This window comes from Orycteropus afer, unplaced genomic scaffold, assembly GCF_000298275.1.
Source record: "Orycteropus afer afer isolate SDZICR_OR568_19922 unplaced genomic scaffold, OryAfe1.0 scaffold00074, whole genome shotgun sequence".
Classification (NCBI taxonomy): Eukaryota; Metazoa; Chordata; class Mammalia; order Tubulidentata; family Orycteropodidae; genus Orycteropus; species Orycteropus afer.
The window spans coordinates 9927563-9948853 of record NW_006921661.1 but is presented as its reverse complement, the minus strand read 5'-3'; the positions used below and the strand labels follow the sequence as shown (position 1 = coordinate 9948853).

Sequence of the window (21291 nt, the reverse complement as noted above, 5' to 3'; positions counted from 1 at the left end):
TTGAGGAAGAACAGGAACTGGGAGAGTAGAGTAAGTGGCTATCAATAATTCTTCTAAGGATTTTTGCTATGAATGAATGCAGAGAAATGAGGTTAGATTTAGGGTCAAGGGAAATTTTTGGTTTTCTTTTGCTGATGGAAATGAGCCAGTAGAGAGAAAAAAATAGATAATGCAGGAGAGAGAGGGGACAATTGGAGGAGCAAAAGACTTGAGAAAGTGAGAGAAAATAAGAGCCAGAGTGGAAATGCAGGGATTAGTCTTAGGAACTTCCTTCACTGTAGAGGAAGGAAGGCAGCTGAACAGGGGTACAGATGCAGGAAGGTGTGTGGAGGTGATGATGTTTTGATTACAAGCTTTCTCTGAAGTGTGAAGTGAGATCATTAGTTTGGAAGTTGGCAAGGAGGGTGCTAGAGATTTGAGGAGAGAAAAGGAGGTAAAAAAAAGTTGTCTCAGTCTAGTGATTTTACTCATAAAGTGTATTGGGGTGGCTGGCAATGATGAATGTCTGAGATTTATGGTCATACATGTGAAGTGAGTCCAGTTAGCATAGCTTTATGATTTTTCTATAGCAACATTCAGTTCTTCGGATACAGATATGAAGTACTTTCTAATGGAGAGAAGGCAGATAAACAGATAAATGGTTTTGAAGTTACTGTGTATAAAGAGTGTTGGGTTTATATAGGGTTAATGTTTTGTCAGGTGATAAAGAAGGGAACAAGAAGCAAGGGAGCAGTTTCAGTGTTGGACATAGGAAAGGAAGGAAGGTTATGTTTATAGAACTGGCCATTCTTATGCCCATCATGGCTCCTTCCAGTGTTCCTTATCTCAATATAAGGCACTCAGCTGTCTAATCTGGAACCTGGAGCTCATTGTGATTCTTCCTTCTCTTTCACCATCTGATCCTACTGATTCTACTCCTAAATATTTCTGGTATCAGTCTCCTACCTTCTCTTTTTCCCCTGTGACTGCCTTAGTTTAGAAGCTGTCACCTACACAGTTGTAACAGCTTTCAAATTAAATATTTTCCCTTTCTCCAATCATGGCCTTTCTAACATTTTCCCATTTCTTAAAAACCCTTCTCTGGTGGTGTAGTGCCTAAGGCATTTGACTGCCAACCAGAAGGCGGGTGGTTCAAACCCACCAGCCACTCCTTGGAAGGTAGATTGTGCAATCTACTTCTGTAGAGATACCACCTTGGAAACCCAAGAAGGGGTCGCTATGAGTCAAATCAACTCGACGGTAGTGAGTTTGGTTTGGGTTTTTTCTTTCATGTATAACATATATACAGAAAAGTTCAAAAACTACATAAAGGTGTAGCTCAGTGAATTTTTATTAGGTGGATACACCTGTATAACAAGCAGTTAGAGAAAGGAACAGGACATTACTCCAGAAGCTCCCTCATGCCCTGTCAGTGCTCACACCCTCTTCCAGGGTATCCCTTCCCCTGACTTCTTACATCATTGATTAGTTTAGTCTACTTTTAAACTTTACATAAATGTAGGCATAAAGTAAGTACTCTTCTATGTCTGGCCTGTGACCAGATGTTAATGTTTGTGAGATTCATCAATATTGTTGTATAGAGCAAGAGTTCGTTCATTCCTATTTTTGTATAATGATCCATCATGTGAATATTCTACAATTTACTCATCCATTCAACTATTGATAAACATTTTGGTAACTTCTAAACCATCTTTCACATTAAACACAAATCCAATCTTGTCCTTTTCCCAAATCTTCAAGGTTCCCACTGAAGGATGAAGTCCCACTTCCTTAGCATAGCTTATGTTTACAGGCCTTCATTACTGGCTCCTGCTTTCCATTTCTGCCTTCTGACTCTTCCATACATACCTGATAAATCCAGCTCTCTGACCTACTGGTGATGTAGTAAATAAAGTATGTGGTTTCAAACCATGCCTTTGAACACGCAGTTCCCTCTGCCTTTCTTTCTCATCCACCTGGTAAATTTGTATCCATCCTTCAAGACTCAGTACAAACACCATCTCTTCCTTAATGCTTTCCCCACCCTCCCCAGAGATTTTAAAAGGTCTTTTATTTGTGATCCCACAGCACCCTCTATATAGCTCCATTAACTCACTAAATAGTGTTTCTTTGTTAAAGTGTTTGATTTCCTTACTCCTTAATGGCAAAGACTAGGTTTGGATATCTATATTTCCCTGGTGCCTAGGGCGGGGCCTTGTGCCAGGAGATGCTTTCAATAAATGATAAATGAATGAAAAGACTTGCCCAGGGGTTACAGAGGATACTGAGCTGGAAGGGGTCCTTGGGATCTGTTACTCTAGCTTCTTGATTTTATTGAGGAGAAAGGACTTGGCTAAGGTCATATTGTTTGTTGGCGGCAGAGCTAGAAAATCTGACTCTCAGCCCAGGACCCATTTCTGTTCTCTGCATTGCTGGCAAGAATTGAGTTTGAAGTTTCAGAGAGGACAGCCTGAGGCAAAGCTGATTTCCTCAACATCTGGGAATGCAGCCAGATGGACAAACAGTGAAGTGGAACAAGAATGGAAACTCTGAGTTTGAGGTCCTGACAATAAGTTAACAGGCTGTTAAAGGGAGGGTGTCAGCACTGCAGAAGCTCTTTCCCTCAGGCCAGGATGGTGGGGAATGTAAGGATTCATTTGATGATGGCTGGTTAACACTAACAACTGAGCCATTTACTTGCAGAAAGGGGCAAGGAAGAGTCATGCTCTGGGGAAAGTGGCATTAGGTTTCTCAAGTGTTTCTGAGGTGATGAGCATCATGCCTGAAAAGGATGGCACTATGACTACAAGGAGAAGGGACAATAGCTAGAAAGAGGCAGCTCATACCTCACATCTGGGTAAAACCAGAAACAATTTGATATTAAAAGTGGGTGGGCCAGTAAGCAAAGATACAACATCTCCCAAGAGAAAACATACAGTGGTTTTTGGAGTTTTATCAGGGCATCCAAAATGTATTGAACTATGAGTGGGGCCCTGTGGCAAAGAGACAGAGTTTATCATCAGACACAGACCCTGCCCTCACCTACGTCTGTTTGGTAGGTAGGACTGGACCCAAATCCCAGGGAACAGGGAAGACATCAGAAGGGAGGTAGCAGTAGAGCTGGAAACAGACTGGTAGAAAGAATTTCATCAGGTTGAGCAATGAAGTCTTAAAGGGAAATGAGAAGCAGAAAGAATTGCAGGAGCAAAGGCAACGAGGCAGGACTACTGAATTGGCAATACAGTGTAGCTGCAGATTAGGGGAGCAGTGGGAGAAAGTCTGTCAGGTGAGGGTCATACCAGTTAACTCTAAAACTAGGTTAGTAAGTTAGGATGGTTAGGATTTTTGTTTTGTTTTTTAAACAAGTGTACATGGAAATACTTCTGAAGTTAATAATAAAAGATACTATATATAGTGACTTCTCTGTAGAAGGCACTGTTCTACCACAGGGCCACTACCTAAATTTGTTCTAGTTCTTCCAAAACTTTAGAAGAGGAAGGAGGAAAAGAAAAAAAAAAAACCGTCAGGATGGTCAGAAACTTGTCCAGGACCACACAGCTACTAAGTGGGCAGGGATGGTATTCAGATCCTGACTCCAAAGTTCATATTCTTTCCTTGTGGTCTTTTTGAACCACATTGTTGTTGTTGTTGTTATGTGCCGTCGAGTCGGCCCCGACTCATAGCGACCCCTCCTTGGGTTTCCGAGGCAGTATCACTACGGAAGTAGGATTGCCCAACCTTCCTTCCGAGGAGTGGCTGGTGGGTTTGAACCGCCAGCCTTCTGGTTAGCAGTCAAGTGCTTTAGCCACTATGCTACCAGAGCTCCTTTTGAACCACATACAGAAAATTATTTCAGGAATGATATTCTCAATTGTCTCAAGAATGGTACTTAACTAGTACCACTTTAGATGCCTGGAAGAAAAGTTAATTCCTTGTGTACAACAAATGCCTTAGGACATTAGGGCTAATTCTTAGGGGGAACCTGGGTGGAGGAAGGCTACAATTAATGTTTTAGGAAGACAGGCTTGGTAATGGGATCACATCTCTGAGAGGAAACAGATGCTAAAGCACCTTAAAAGTCCTGGAATTATGGAAATGAGTCATTCCAGGGACTAGAAGGAAGAGCCTCCTGCAACCTTCCCTAATTTCTCCTCTTCTCTCCTCCCTCCCTCAAACCTTTTCCTTGCAGTCAAGTGCTGAAGCAGAGGCTACTTGCTCATAAGCCCTCAACAAAGCCAGAAGCAGCTCCTTCAAACATAAAAAACAGACCTGTGTACTTAACTTTTCTGTTAAGGTTGGAGGTGGAAGATTGGCAACAGTTAATTTAAAACCCTTCCATAGAAATCTGTCTGGCAAACTCCCTCTACACTTCCTGACATGACTTAAGTAACACCTGCTCTGGGAAGCTTTCTGTAACTGACTCCACCTCCCTGCTCAACCAGGCAGAATCAGATGTTTCCTCCTCTGTGTCCCAAGAGCCCCTTGTCCAGCCCTCTTCCAGAGCATCTATCTATCCAGCTGTAATTGCCTGTTTCCATATCTGTCTCCTCTTCCAGTCTAAAAGTCTCTCAGGATCAGGGACAGTTTGCCTGATCCATGTTAGGACCCTCTGAGTTCCACAGTCTCAGAGATGTCAAGTGGCTGTAAGGGAGATGTTATTTTACAGACCAGAAAACTAAGGTTTAAAGCAGTAAGGAGAGGGAGAAATAAATAGGTTAATGGTTTGGCTCTTGAGGCTGGGAGGCTAGGGCAGGGGATATAAATGATGTTGGGTAAAAAGGCAGCTGACAGTCATACAGTGGAGCTGAGATTTAAACCCACTTGCACTATGCTGTGGCCTCCTGAAGATGAGAGCAGTGACCTGTAACAGTCTGTACTAAGCACCCAGTCCAATACTGTAGGAGTTCAGAAGAGGATATATCAGAGTGGACCTGATGATCAGGAGAAGCTTTCTGAGAGAAGGAGGCCTTGAAGAGTCTGAGGATTCAGACAGGAAGAATGGTAACAAGACGACATTCTAGGCAGGGTGGGATGTGGGAAGAGACAGAATTAAGAGGCCGTTAGGTTCCCACCTAACGGAGTACAGGTTCCATTTTTGGGAGGAATGGGATTACAACTGCCAGGGTGAGAGTTTGATTTCTTTATCCAACAAGCCATAATGAAAACTACCAATCATAGAGCAACTACCATGTACCAGGGGTATTTATGGATGTTATCACTAATCCTCATATCACTCCTGTGTGGTAGGTGTTAGTTTATAGGTAAGAAAATAGAGGCTTAGAGAGGTAAGATAACATGTCCAAGGCAAAATATAGCTAATGGGGTAATGGGGGGAAGGGAGAGAAGCTGGAATTTAAACCTAGGTTGACTAGAGCGAAGCCTGAGGTGCCCTTTCTATTACTCCATGCTGCCTCCTAATGGGCCAGTGAGCTTCCCACATTATCAGACTGATGCTGCTGTCTGAAATCTCCTCCCAGATCTCAAATGGGGACTGGGGTCAGAGGGCAAGAAAAGCTGCCTACAGGCCACCCTAGCTCTAACCCTCTAAACCCCTAGCAACTAAGCCATTTCAAGGAACAGGGCTCTGTGTAGACCTCATGAGCAAAGGCTGACCTGTGTCCAGGCCGGCCTTGGACCTCACAAAGAACATGCTTGTAAGCTGCTGCAGCAAAGGTGGTACAAAGTACGAACTAAAAAAGCTGGATTGTCAGGAAGGAAGGCACTCCTGCCTTCCCTGAGATACTCTGCAGAAGGTCAGCTGAGGTCAGAAGACTTAGGAAATGTTATTTGCAACAGCTCCTAAGACAAGGGAGCAGGATCCTGCCTCTCGGTTGGCTGGTCACAGACACAGGCAGACTGAGAGAGGTCAAAGGGGGAGGGAGGTCAGAAGTTGGTAGGCCTGCAGGCCCTGAGTGACGGCCACTTGTTCAGGTCAGGGAGGGAGAAAAAAGTGGGTTAATGGTTTTGGCCCTTGAGGCTGGGAGGCTAGGGCAGGGGTATAAATGGAGGCTGGAGGCTGGATAAAAAGGCAGGTGGAAGAAATGTAAAGGTTAGGGCTAAGGGCATCTGTTCCAAGTCAACAGGCAGGAACCATGGCCCTGGAATAGCTCAAAGGGCTAGCCTGGATCTGGGGGATGGGTGTAGGGGAAAGCTTCATAAAAGGTCCACAGCCTCTTCATTTCAAAGGTGTTCGATCTGGAAGGCTGGGGCAAGGGGCTCCTTTTAAAGTACATTCTCTGTTTGGGGGTTAGAGAGAAATGTAAACTACTGGGAATATTGATTGATTTTAAGGCATGGTAGAGAGAGGCCCTATGGTAAATCCTCCAATTCTCAGCTACAAATGTCTCACTGGAGAGCTTTCCAAAGGACAACGTGAGAAGTATGCTGCTTGGGGACATTTTCTAAGTCTTTGCTTCTGAGAGCCCAGAATGAGCTCTCACTCCAAACGCCAACTGTCATCCCAGGCACTGGTCTTGCTCTTCAAAACGTACATGCCCCCGACCAAGGCACATTCTGACTGGTCTGGGCAGGTCCCCTATAAGCTAGGGGTATGGGCCAGGCTGGGTTTTAAGGCAGTGTGGCTGAGGTTGACTGTAGGTGGTAAGATTTGGGATTTACTGGGAAGTTTTGCCAGCCCAATCACATCACAAGGGCCAGAAGATCCGATGATGTTGGGCCTGGAGAGGTAAAGCTCTGAGACTGAAAGAACTTAACTTGAAAGATTGGCTTCTGAAAAAGAAGTTGGGCTGCAGATAACAGCTGGCAGAAGTTACAGGAAAGAAGATCACAGTCATTCAAAAGAAGTTGTTTCAACCAGTCAGACTGAACTACTCAGGGGAGACATCTCTGTCTTCTTGGATCTGTCACAGACAAATCCAAGGAAATGCCAGATAGCTAGCTGTTTCTGGTGGGACAGGGGACAGGCAATCAAGGTGGGCTCTGAAGATCTTTCCAGCTCTCATGTTCGATGAAGAATGTCCTCTCATAAGGAGGACCCTGGGGTCCAGGCCCAAGAGACAGTGGCTAGGCCCTAAAGAAGTAGCAGCATAATACTGCCAAGATGCTACCTTCCCTATCCTAAGGAGAGGTTCAGATAGGATAAGGAGAAGTGGGAATGGGGAAGTGAATGCTGGGGAGGTCTCCAGCAGGGTGGCAGGTAACTCTGCACTAGACCTCTAGGACCATACCAGCCTAAGCCTGTGAAGGCACAGGGCTTCAAATGAGTTGTCCAGTTCATAGTCACGGCTGATGCTGTGAAACTGGAACAGATATGAATTCGTAAAACATGGATGTACTAGAATGATAACTTTGTTAAACATGGGTATACTAGAATGATAACCAGAATGGGAAAAATTATGGGTTGTAGCCCTGGGAGACTTGGAAGAGGTGTACTTAGCCCCTTCAGGAGTCTGATGCAGGAGACTGAATTACTGCTAGGACTATGGAGAGTGACACACATTCAAAGTGGTGCAGCTGACTGCCATCTTTGAGGTGGGCACCATTGTTTCCGACTCTTCTTTAAGAGATTTGGTTGCTATGTAACGTGCATGCTACCCCTGTTTTCTAAGAGGGAAATGAAGTTTCTAGCAGGGTATCAACTGTAGTTTTTCCTGTTCTGGTACACCACATTTTACAACTTTGAGTCAGTTCTTGTTTCACTTCATCGGCAATGACTGAATGAGGAAGTACTGGTTTGAAGCTCTGGAAGGCACATACTGTGCCTCTAATTACAACTAATGTTCTCTAAGAAAAAGTTATTCAATCACTCAAGGTATGCCAAGAACTGTGCTAGGTGCTGGGGAACAGGGCTCAACAAGTAAGCCATGGCTTTTCTCTTTGGGAAACTCAGAGTCAAGTTAGGGAAAAAGCTATTGAATAATGAAAACAACTTCAAACTGTGAAAAGTACAATGACAGAAAAGAATAGGGTGCCATAACTCTGAGTAATGGGGACTGGGGGGTGGGTGGGGATTAAGGAGGACCTCTCTGAGACTGGGTTAGGAGGGATTTGAGGGGCCTCACCACTGTTCCACTAGCCCTGCACTGGAAGTCAGAGGAGAGGAAGGATGCTTTTGGTTGGGAGCAACAATTAAGAAAACTTTCAGTGAATATGCAGATAGGCAGGATGGTATGGTACATCACACACACACATACATACATACACACATGGAGGCAAAGAAGACACACACAAGAGGGCAAATCACACGTGCACAGGTTACTCTCATGAAATACAGCCATTCTTGAGGCATGCCCAGCTCTGAGAGGGTCACAGGGCAAGTGTGGCATTTCCAGAGTGGAGAAGCTGCCAAGTACTCTCTTCCCTTGCCAAACCCCCCACCTCCTCCAGCCCAAGCTCTCACCTCCATCAAGCAGCTCCTTGACCGTGTGGTAGTCATCAGCCAGGACAGCATAGTGCAAAGCTGTGCAGCCCTTGAAGCTAGCACGATTGTTTAGCCGGTTGTTGAAGTCATCCTCTCGGGTGACTAGCACTGGGGGAACAGTGACACAAACAATTTCATTAGTCACACTTACCATGAGCTGCCAATATCATGTTCTTTCTCTTGGCATTTTAATTTACTTACTCACTTTATCTACCCACTTACCAAACATATAGATACCTACTGTGTGCCTGGCCATGAGGAGGTAAAACAGAGGCCAGTTAGTTCCACAAATATTTACTAACATCTATTATGTATTAGTATTTGTCAAGGGCACAAAGAAATGAATCAGATATGGTCCCTGACCTAATCTGATGAGGAAGCAGATAATAAACAGATGTATAGAGTACTACTATGTTAGCAGTATAACAGGATGATACAGGAAGCTAGAGTGGGTTTTTAGGAGCTCTGGTAGCATAGTGCCTAAGGCACTTGACTGCTAACCAGAAGCCTGGCAATTCAAACCTACCAACCACTCCTCGGAAGGAAGGTTGGGCAATCTACTTCCATAGTGATACTGCCTCGGAAACCCAGGAGGGGTCGTTATGAGTCAGGTCCGATTCGATGGCACATCACAACAACAACAACAACAACAGAGTGGGTTTATCTCAACTTGGGCATGAAGAGAGGATTCCAGAAGATGAGAGTATTGAAGGATGAAGAAGAGTTATCTATCTAGGTGAAGAGAGAAAACTGGGATAAAATGGGGGTGGGGTGGGACAGAAGACAGAAGGTTATTCTTAGCAGAATAGTGAGACATTTCTGCTCTCAAGATATTTACAATCTATTATTTAATGATTTTTCTTTTAACTTTTTATTGTGATTTGGGTGAAATTTTAAAAAGCAGATTCGTTTTACATCTAACAGTTCATATACACATTTTGTTTTGTGACACTGGTTACATTCCCTGCAGTGTAACATCTCACCTCCCACTTCCTCCCTGTCATTATCCTTTCCCTGTGCCCTTCATGCCTATGCATTCCCGCCTCTCTACATTTATCCCTGTGGAAATTTTGCCCTTCTGACCTCCCATGGTTGGTATGTTCTAAGGAGTACATCACCCTGGTGAAGATGTTCAGCTCATAGGCCTATTATTCAGCTGAGAGTTAAGCCACAGGAGTGAGATCAAGTCTAGGCCAGAAGGATGACTTAGGGCTATAGTCCTAGGGGTTTCACTAGTCTCTATCAGACTAGTAAGCCTAATCTTTTCTTTTCTTTTTTTAATGGTTTTGAGTTTTGCTCCATATTTTTCTCCCACTCTATCCAAAACCAAACTCACTGCCATCGAGTTGGATCCAACTCATAGCGACCTCTCCTTGGGTTTCCAAGGCAGTATCACTACGGAAATAGATTCCTCAACCTTCCTTCTGAGGAGTGGATGGTGGGTTTGAACTGCCAGACTTCTGGTTAGCAGTCAAATGCCTTAGGCACTACGCCACCTAATTCTGATCCCTTTCTGAGCGGCTGGCATTGGTAGCCAGGCACCATCTAGTTCTTCTGGTCTCTGTGTCATATAGTTTAAAGTTCTCATGGTCCATTAGTCCTTTAGACTAACTGTTTCTATGCATCTTTGATTTTTTTTCCACTCTTTTTTGCTCTAGATGAAGAGAGACCAGTAGATGCCACCTAGATGGCCACTCACAAGCTTTTAAAACCCCAGTTGTTACTCATCACAATTTTTATTTTTAAAAGACTTTTAAAATTATGGAAATAATTTTTTTTAATTATGGAAAAGTGCAAAGAAAATAAAAGGTACCAATAATCTCAATAACTTGAGAAATTACATATATATAAATATAATATTAACATATATGGTCTATAGCCTTAGAATTTATTATATGTATAATTTTATAAACTGCAGTTTTATCCTTAATAAATACACTGTGAACATTTTTATTGGAAAGGTAAGAACAAGCATTTTGTGTAGGCAAAGAAACTAAAATCCCCAGGCTCTCTCTGATGCTAATATTCTTGACATTCTCTGCTTTGATAGAAAAAAGCCAGATCCATCACTTCTACAAGGCCCTCTGGGATGGGTGACCACATGTCCCTTTCCACCCAGGATAGCCCTGGTTTACGGCTGTTGCCTTGGAAAGTTCCTATTTAGATGATTAATTGGAAAGTAACCCTTCTATGGCTCTCCCTGGGGAATGAGATGCCCCAGAACAGTCTCTATTCTGCTCAGGTGATGAAATTTCTTTCTGCCTCATGATGAACTTCCTTATCTGGCCGCAAGTATGTACCTCATTTAGAAATTAGCACTGAGTGCATTTGTTGTGGGTGGGCCCTGGGCCCTGCCTATATGCACCTCTATTCTCCCATAACTTATGGCATAGGGTCTCTCCAAAGGGTAGGCTCTTCTTACCTCCTACTGGATAAAAGGGTATATTCATTCAGTCAAGAGGTGACCTTGGCTAGATAGTAAAAAGCACCAGGCACTTGGACTGGAGTCTATGTATTTTCTCCTCCTACAAAAACTACCATTTAAAGTCCTAAAAGCCAGAAGACTGTCATGCCTCCCACTCTCCTTAATACTAACAGATTTTTTTTTTATTGAACTTTTTCTACTCTATGCCAGGCACAGTCATTTCACACAATCTTATTCAATTCTCATAGCTACCTTACATAGGAGGTATTATTATTCCCATTTTATAGACCTGAAAATGGAAGCACTGAGGTCATAGAGCTAATAAATAGCTGAGGGAGGATTTGAACCCAAGTCTAATCTGAGTCTTCATTCTTTCTTTCCATCATATCATGGTCTCACCCTCCTTATGCAAATAAGGGAATCAGAACTCAGAGAAAGGAGCCCAGTGCCAGATGTTCTGGTCCCAGCTTTGGCTTTTATCTCCTCTTCTTTCCCTGTTCGTGTGAAGGTGCAAGCACAGATCCTATGGTACTTGTTCTTAATAGAGGTTGGCCTGCAGTTTATAGCTAGCCCTCTAATACATTAGCCTGGGTGGAAGTACTTCAAATGTTTGGTAAAAGTGAATTTGGTAGTATGTAGCTGGAGAACCAACCACAGTATCTTGGACTACAGAGTCAGTGGTCAATCAGCTCTTCTACTCCACACAGGGACTCTCCAGACTGATGGCCTGCTGCTCCCCCCTAGGTATTATCTGACTTTTCCTGGAACAGGGAGAACAGGAAGAGGGCCTCTCAGCAGCTAATATAAAAGTCTCCTGTGCAATGGTGTCTACATTTTACCCATCTAAGAGAGCCTCTTAGGACCTAACTCGGAGATTATTAACTCTTAGTCACAAACAGTTTTATCAAATCATGCTAGTTAATGTTGTTTCCAACCCACTGCAGACTAGAAGGGAGTAAGAACACTGGGGAGAAGGCCTTAGAATCAAGCAGATTAATTACAATCAAGGCCAGGAGGGAAAAGAACAGCACAATGAAAAGCTGAAACAGGGATTCACAGAGCACAACACCTCAAAAGCCCCTAAGGGCATCACTGAATTGACACATAGGACATTAACTGCTGGATACAATGATGAACCTGAGGAAAAGTGATATAGGGCCCAAGAAAGTAGGAGAATGTAATTCATTTCACAAAGGCAACATATAAGCTGTTTAACAAACATTTAATGAGCATGAATACACAGTGGTAACTTTTGGAAAACAAAAACCAAACCAAACTCACTGCCGTTGAGTTGGACCCGACTCATAGCGACCCCTCCTTGGGTTTCTGAGGCAGTATCACTATGGAAGTAGATTGCCCAACCTTCTTCAGAGGAGTGGCTGATGGGTTTGAACTGCCAGCCTTCTGGTTAGCAGTCAAGTGCCTTAGGCACTATGCTGCAGGTGCATAACAAATAAGACATTGTTCTCAACTTTAAGAAATTAACAGTCTAATACAAGAATCAAGATTACAGAAAAGACAATATAGTTTCACAAGTATAATGACAGAGATACAAAAGGTGTTTACCATAAGAAGATGAACAAGGTAGGCTGGGGCTATATAGTTCAGGGGCAAACATCAGTGGAGTGCCAGCATTACAGCCATAGCCACTGAAGAATGTCTATGAGGAGGGCCTCCACTCACCTCTGAAGTCTCGTATCTCACCATCCTCTTTCTTGCCTCTGAATTTTTGCAAACACCACTCCACTGCCTGGTAGATTTTCCCCTCTCTCACACCCAGTTTGCTAACCCAATTCATTGTCACGCCCCTGATGAGAAGTCACTTCCTCTAGCAATTCTGCCCAAGTGTGAGGCAGTTATTGCTCATAAAACTCCTCTAGCACCTTAGGTATCCTCCAGTTACAGTATTTATTCCATTTTATTGCAAGCACCCATTTACTTGACTATGTGCCCCCTAGTCCAAAAGCTAAGTGAGGACAGAAGTCTGACTCTTCTCCATGGTTGTATCTCCAGTGCTCAGCACAGTATCTGACCATAAGTACGTGGTGGACAAATAATTGTTGAATTAACAAATACATACTCACATAAGTAAGGCCCTAATATTATTTTAGTTTTTGTAATAATAACAACAGTAATAATAACAATAATAATACCACCATGCAACATGTATTTAGTGGAGACAATAGAGTGTGTCTGTTGAATTAAGTGAGTGCTGGAGCCAGATCGCACGTGTTTGAATCCCACAGCTGAATATATTTACTGTGTAATCTTGGGTAAATTACCTAATCTCTCTTTGTCAAGTTTCCTTATCTATAAATGGAGATACCAACAGTCCCCCTTCACTGGATTAAATGAGACACTGTGTGCAAAGGGGCTTGGAAGTGCCTGCCATATACCACCTTCTATATATGTCAGCTATTATTACTACTAAGGAGCTCTGGTAGCACAGTGCCTAAGGTATCTGACTAGTCACTCCACGGAAGCAAGACTGGGCAATCTACTTCCATACAGATTTACTGTCTCAGAAACCCAACGGGGGTTGCTATGAGTCGGAATCGACCTGACGGCAGTGAGTTTGGCTTTTTTTTGTTTTTTGTTTTATTATTACTACTGTCTAGGTCTTATGCTTCCCAGAATATTTTCTATGAAAAAATAAGTTGGGGGAATGGAGCAGATACTTCAGAAAGGAACTGTGAGCCTTTTTAACAGTGAGGATGTAAAAAGTTCTGAATTAAGAACCAAATGCTTAATTTGTTTAAACTCTCTTGTTTCACCCAACCCTTGCCAAAATCCTGCTGGGGTTCCACAGAACACTCTTTGCAACTGAGTACAGCACTATACTATAATCAGTAAGGCATTTTCATTTACTTATTTATTTTAGTATATAACCTTGTGAAGTATATGTACAGAAGGATGACATAACTACTTGGTAATAGAATTGGGACCCAGCCCAGTTTGGCTGGGACCATTTTCCTGGTCCTATCATTAAGCTCTTTTCCTTACATCATTCAGTTTTAGGAGCCTTACTCCAGAAGATCTTGCTGAAGACCCTGGTTCTCAACATCTCACACTTTTCCCTAACCAAAGAAGTAGCCAAAGGTAGAAAGGAGGTGGGGAGAGGAGAGGTATAGGATGTGTCCTCACACACATAACCTACCCTCACTAAAGAAAAATAAGCAACCCAGGGAAACAAAGCGACTCGTCCAAGATCATCTCACCAGCTGGCCACCAACATGGTCTTTTCAAGCCTCATGTTTACAACTGGTGCTCAGCCAGTGAACCATCCCCTTCCCCATAAGACATATACAGAACTATCTCTAGCACAAGGTGAGATGGGCTTAGGCTCCTGCCAACCCTTCAAGCCAGCCATTCTTATTTCTTCAGTTGGCCTCCATCTCTCTGACTACAGCTAGTGTGACAAAGCATGACTTTGACATCCTTTTTCTCCCAACTCATAACAATTATTATGGGAAGTATGTATATAATAACACTTTTGCCTTTTGAGGTTGAAAAATGTATGCTTGGGTGCTGTGGCCAAGGCCGGTCTGGGAGCTTTTGGCAGATGCATGCCAGACATATATACTCTGCAGGATTCCGTGGCCTCATCAGTGCCAAGGAGTTAGCAAAGTGGAAAGTAGCCCCTGAAGCCCTTCATGCAGTCCTAGCCCCACTCCAGCCCTGCTTAAACTACACAAATATACTGTCTCCTATGATGAGGAACAGTTATTTAAGGTAAAGAATGATTTAAAGTAAAGGAGTCATACAGAGTTGAACCTTAGCTCTGCCATTTACTAAGCTCTTCTATCTGTAAAATGGGTATGAGAAACAGATTTGAGGATACTGAGTATTTAAATATTTTAAGAATCAAATCTGATAATAGGTTTTTAAGCATTATCATAAGCATCTCCTGATGCTGGCTTTCTCCGTTGTATTAGGCAGTAGAGATACCAAAATTAATCCCACATGGCACTTGTCCTCACATTGCTAAGTCTATTGGGGGAGAGTTTGAAAAAAAGTCTAACAGGCAAGATGGGCGGTCTCCAGATAACAAAAGCTTTGTTTAGCACTGACTTGTACAGAGGAAAGGCAACTCCAGCTCCAAGTCCCTCTCTGTCAGGCTCAGCCTCCATACTCCACTCCCAGGAGCTGGTATCCTCTAACGTATAGAGTGTCTAGCAATGCCCTTGCCTATCAAATTGTGAGCACGTCTCCATGAGAGGAAACTCTACAATTAATATGGTAGACACAAAAATAATCCCTTATATTTGTACAGAATTTTACAATTTAAAGAGTGCTGCAATGCAATCATTCTTTCACCCTCGTAACAACTCAAGTAGGTCAGCTTGGCCAAATATTATTCTCTCCATAGAACAGATGAGGAAACAGAGGCTTTAGAGAGATTAGCGCCTGTCTAACTCACACTAGGACTAGACCCTGAGCCTGTTTGGCTTCAAGGCCTATGTTCCACCACACCACACAGCCACTGCTAATGCCCACATGCTTGAGCCTCACAAACCCAGAGTCAGCTGGCTGATGTGGAGCTCAGGGAGGGAGTACCCTAAGCTCTTATCAAGAGTCCCTAGGAAAAAGCCTCTGGAATCTCAGCAATATCCCACCCTCAAGGCAAGTTAAGACAAGAAGATGTAATGAGGCTTCACCAGCACTACATCTGGAGTACCTGGGTGATGCAAATGGTTAAAACTGGCAACTTGAACCAACGCAGAGGTGTCTCAGAATTAAGACGCAGCGATCTGCTTCCAAAAGGTCACAGCCTTAGAAACCCTATGGAGCAGTTCTATTCTGCACACACGGGGTCACCATGAGTCAGAAGCAATTCAGTGGTAACTAACAACAGCTGGAATCAGAGCATTTGCCCCTCATGCCACTGCTCAGGAGTCCCACCTATAGTGGGGAGTACTCATGGCGGGGTTTATCTAAAACCTACTAGAGAGGCCTTGAATTTCCCATCTTGGGTGGTGGTGGTGCTGATATCATTTCATCATTTTATCTTTTCTACCACCACTCAAATAGAAAAAGTATGAAGAGCTTCAACAAAAAGTGAATTCAAATTAATTTTCTTTTGGGAATCTATAATACTTGAGATAAATGGAGCCTTTTATGGTAGGTGTTTTACATATACCATCTTGTTAAATCCTCACTATAACCTAAGAGACAGCTAGTCTACTGCCAGGATCAGCAGGCTGGCTCCTCACCTTCTGTGGGAGCTGCCAGTTCTGCCTTTTGTACCTATCATCAGCCAGGAAAAAGGGCAAGAGGGATTCTCCCTGTGCTGGGTCAACATGAGACCATCCCTGGAGAGGGCAAGTCCCTCCATTTTCTTCCACAGCCTCCACAACCTGGAAAGCTTTTCCTCCTCTCCAAATCCTACCTTTTCTTTGGAGCCCAATTAAAGTCCTCCACATCCAGAGAAGTACTCTCCTCTCAGCTTTACTGTGAATGCCTTTAACACTGATTGTGAGTAAACATTCAGCAGTTAATTACTGTTTTTAAAGACCTCTTGCAATCTCTCTCTGTTATTTTCCCTCCGCTCTGATTCCTCATTGAGATCCTAGGATCTTCCTGGATGAGTTCATAACATTTTCTGTAGTTCATACAGCATCGCTTCAGTATTCCACATAGCAACAGCAAGCAAGCCTTTTTTCATTCACCCGCATACCCATGGGCACACCATTACTGAGCACCTACAGTACAGTAAGTGCTATGAGAGAGACACACATACACAGGGGCCCAGAGGCAGCATAGATACTCTGGCCTGGGGATGAATCTCCTGGAAGTATCCTGAGGATGAGGGAGAGCTTGCCAGGTAGAGGAAGGATTTTCCAGGAGAGAAAGTGGCATTTGCAAAGGCCAGAGAGTGAAAGACTGTGCTACCTGTCTAGATACTGCCAGTCCTACAGGGAGCCAGGAATGCAGAGTGAAGGAGGGTGGAGCAGTGGGCAGAGACATGGTTGGCCAGGCAGGCAGAAACCTAATTCTGAGCAGGGCTTTGGACTTTATCCAAAAAGCTATGGACACTCAATGGTTTTTCTATGAATTAAGCAGTAAGGTAAACAGCAGGAACAATGGATCAGAAGACAAGAGAAATGGGTTAAAAAATGGCTCTTTCACTAACCCCTCTTTCTCAACCCCTCTGTGCCTCAGATTCTCTATTTGTAAAGATGAATTTTTCTACATTAGTGGTTCTCAAATTTTAGTGCAAAGAAAAATCACTTGGGGAATGTGTTTAAAAATTCATTCTTGGTCCTCACTTCAGCAATTCAGATTCAGAAGGTAGGGCTTAGGAATGTGCATTTTAAAAGCCCATGTCATTGGTCTTTAGAGAACACTCTGAGGAGCATTAGATTAGATGATCTCTGATGGTTCTTCCTACTCTAATGTTCTTGTGAAGAACACAAGACAGATGCAAGGTTGGCCAAACCTATCCCACCACCATCTGCACTGTCTAGGGAAGCCAAAGATGCCTGTGCACCAGAAACAATCCTCATAAGCCCCAAGTTTAGAAAGTTAGAACAAAGCCCCTAGGGCACCACCCTTGAGATAAGACCTCTCAATATTCCAGCCATACCCTCCCTCTCACCAAAAAAAAAAAAAAAAAAACCCAAAGAAAACAAAAAACCATAAACAAACTCTCAGTTGGAATTAGGTCCTTCTACAGCATTTCTTCAGGAGCTCTGGTAGCATAGTGCCTAAGGTACTTGACTGCTAACCAGAAGGCTAGCGGTTCAAACCAGCCTCAAAAGTAAGGTTGGGCAATATACTTCCATAGTGATACTGCCTCAGAAACTCAAGGAGGGGTCGCTATGAGTCAGGTCCGACTTGATGGCACATAACAACAACAGCATTTCTTCTAGTGTATCCCCTCATTCATCCACCAAACATTTATTAAGTCCTGCCCATGGACTCAGCCATGAGAATAAAAAACAGGCTCTGCCCTCAAGAGCTTGTCAATGCCACAAATGACACCTCTGCCCCCATCTTTTACAGAGTATCTCTGAAAGGAAAGAATTCAGAATCTGGACTCTGAAGGACCTAGATTCTAATCCTGGCTCAGCTAAGTGACTCTTGAATATTACTTAATCTCTCTGGACTAGAAATTTCTTACAGGTAAAATGGGCACATTAATACCTACTAACTGGATTGCTGCAAGGATTAGAGATGAAGAAGTATAGCGAGGGACACAGAAATGATGGCCACTTAGAAAATGGGACTTTTTAAATGAACATGTCCCTCTCTTGTCTCAGAACCCAGCAATACATCCACATTACTCTGTTTGACAGAGGTTTCTTCTAGTTCATCTCCCCAAACAGACTTCCCTCTGCTCCCTTCTCTGCTCCCTTCCAGCTGTCAAGATCCTCATACAAGGGCCCTGGTGATCCTCATCATAAACCCTCAGTGGGCAGCATGGTTTATTAGGAAAAGCATGGAGGTTAGTCACTAAGAATGGGAAGCAAAACTCACCAACTGTACAATTCTGATCAAAATACTTAACATCTCTGAGTTTTAGTTTCTTCATTTGCAAAACAAGGATACTATCATCTAACTCATAAGATTCAACAGCAAATCCAATTAAAAAATGGAGAAAGAATCTGAGTAGACATTTCTTTAAAGAAGATATACAAATGGCCAATAATCATATGAAAAGATGCTCAACATCATTAGCTATCAGAAAACTGCAAATCAAAACCACAAGATACTACCTCACACCCACTAGAATAGATAATGTAAAAACACAGACAATAACAAGTGTTGGTGAGGATATGGAGAAACTGGAATTCCCATACATGCTGGTGGGAATACAAAATGACACAGCTGCTTTGGAAAACAGTCAGGCAATTCTTCAAAAGGTTACCATTACCATATGATGCAGCAAATCCACTCCTAGGAATATATTCAAGAAAAATTAAAACAAGTTCACACAAAAACTTGTACATGAATGTTTGTAACAGCTTTATTCATAATAACCAAAAAGGGGACACAACCCAAATGCCCATCAACTGATGAGTGGATAAATAAAATGTGGTATATCCATACGATGGACTACTATCCAGCCATAAGATGGAATGATACATGCTGAAACACAGACAAAACATTATTTCAAGTGAAAGAAGCCAGTTACAGAAGACCACATATTTTATTTCCATTTATATGAAATATCCAGAATAGGCAAATCTCTGCACATGGACCACCAGCCAACTGTCAGTGTGTTGTGCTGTGGTGGCTTGCATGTTACTGGAAGACGTGTTACCAGTATTTCAAGTATCAGCAGGGTCACCCAAGGTGGACAGGTTTCAGTGAAGCTTCCAGATTAAGACAGTCTAGGAAGAAAGGCCTGGTGATCTACCAGGTGATCTAATGAAAATTAGCCCATGAAAACCTTACGATTAACTAGTAAAAAATGTCTGCCTTGAGCATTATATTCTTTAAGACCTATCTATACGAGATCAAATTGACAAAAGCAACTCAAAAGATTAGATAGGAAGCAGTGAATATATTTAATGAAGGAGGGAACAACCTGGAAAAGGAGGATGAGAGTGGTTGCACAACTCAAAGAATGTAACCAATGTCTCTAAATTGTACATGTAGAAATATTGGCAGTTTGAACTCACTCAGCTGCTCTATAGGAGAAAAGACCAGACATAAAGATCACGGCCTAGAAACCCTATGGTGCAGTTCTCCTCTGTCACATGGGGTTGTTATGATGTCACCTAACAACAACAGTAAGGGTTGGTGGGGTTGAGGGGAATGAGGAGTGACTGATAATGGATATGGGGTTTCTTTTTACAATATGAAACATTCTAAAATTAACTGCAGTAGTGGTTGCACAATTCTGTAATATATTAAAAACCACTGAGTTGTATACTGTACATAGGTGAATAGTATGGTACGTGAATAAAATCTCAATAAAGCTGTTCTATTAAAGACACATGTAAGGTGCTGAGCAAATTATCTGGGATGTAGTAAGGACTCAATAAATGGTAACAACATATTTCTATTATTGTGCCCTTTCTTTTTCCTGATGGTACCCTACTTCTGGCCAGAATCACCTCTAACACTAGCACCACAGAATGCCAGGTTCACTGAGGGTGACCTACTTCACATTTTGTGACAAAAGGTCACAGGTGAATCCTGAAGGTTAATATCCCAGGACTAAGAGTTTTCCTCCAATAGATAACTACATATATAACTTTTAGAATAATAAGAAACCAGCTTATTAGAATAAGCTTATTCTACTCTTATTTAGAATACTAAGACTGCTATTTAATCAGCACTTACTATGTACCAGATTCTGTGCTAGAAAATTTGCAACCATTTTCCTCACAAGAACCATATGTTGGTATTATTATTCCTATTTAATAAATGAAGAAACTGGGACTTTGAGGGATTATATAACTTGTTTAAAGTCACGTCGTCGTCGTCGTCGTTATGTGCCATCGAGTCGGACCCGACTCATAGCGACCCCTTCTTGGGTTTCCAAGGCAGTATCACTACGGAAGTAGATTGCCCATCTTCCTTCCGGGGAGTGGCTGGTGGGTTTGAACCGCCAGCCTTCCGGTTAGCAGTCAAGTGCCTTAGCCACTATGCTACCAATGACCAGGCTGGTATGTTCAACCCAAGGCTTATATTCTTCTCTCTATGTGATCGTACGGCTTCATTATTCCTTGCTTTCATTTATCTACACTTGACCCATCCTTCACAACTCAAGCAACCTGATTTTCACTGATCTCCTTCTCCTCTACACAAATCAGTTAACATTTTAAAACTACTCTTGAACATTGCAGATGCTCAATAAATACTCCTTTAGTGAATGGAGGCTAACTGTATCTCCCAAGCAGAAAATAGGTTAATGATACAAAGTGTCTTATATTTCTCTTCATTCTTCATACAGAGACCACACTTATGGTCATCAGGGTTGGCCTAGAGCTCAAGGACCATACCTCACTTGAAAATAGTTCTCACAGACACCATGCTCTTTGCCCATGGACTAGATGGTTTTTCAAGAAAATGACCCTGTCACCTCAGTTTTACCCTATCACAGTGTAACACAGAAGCTGGCACACATCAGGAGCTCAGAAAAGGTTTAATGAATTAAAAAGATCAGGTTGGCACTTATTCTTTTAGAGATACATGATGGACAATTTTCCCATAGGGCCCCAAGCCCATCTTCTCTCAACCCCAAGTAAGAGAAAAGAGAGACCAGGAAAGTTGGCCTGGAAATTTAAGACAGGCCACTGATCCTGCCAGTGGTACAAGACAGTCAGTATGACATCCAATCTGGCCCAGGATCCCCACCTCTGATCACAAACTCTGGTGGAGTTTTCCAGAGTCCATGTCTCTCCTTTACATCATCAAGTTCAAAGGGTGGGGGTAAACTCTTAAGAATGTGTTATTTGCATATCTGACAAGGGACTTATCTCTAGAATTTATAGAACACTCCAACACCTCAATAACAAAAAGACAAACAATCCAATTAAAAAATGGGCAGAAG

General features: G+C 42.7%; 1 protein-coding gene across 1 annotated transcript in view; it reads right to left on the bottom strand.

Moving 5' to 3' along the window:
• The window catches only part of CLPB (caseinolytic mitochondrial matrix peptidase chaperone subunit B), a 217569-nt gene that overhangs the window by 81545 nt on the left and 114733 nt on the right, over positions 1 to 21291 (bottom strand). The window contains exon 6 of the mRNA XM_007940977.2: positions 8339 to 8467. Coding sequence (XP_007939168.1) covers positions 8339 to 8467 — 129 coding nt within the window. The remainder of the gene's footprint in view (positions 1 to 8338; positions 8468 to 21291) is intronic.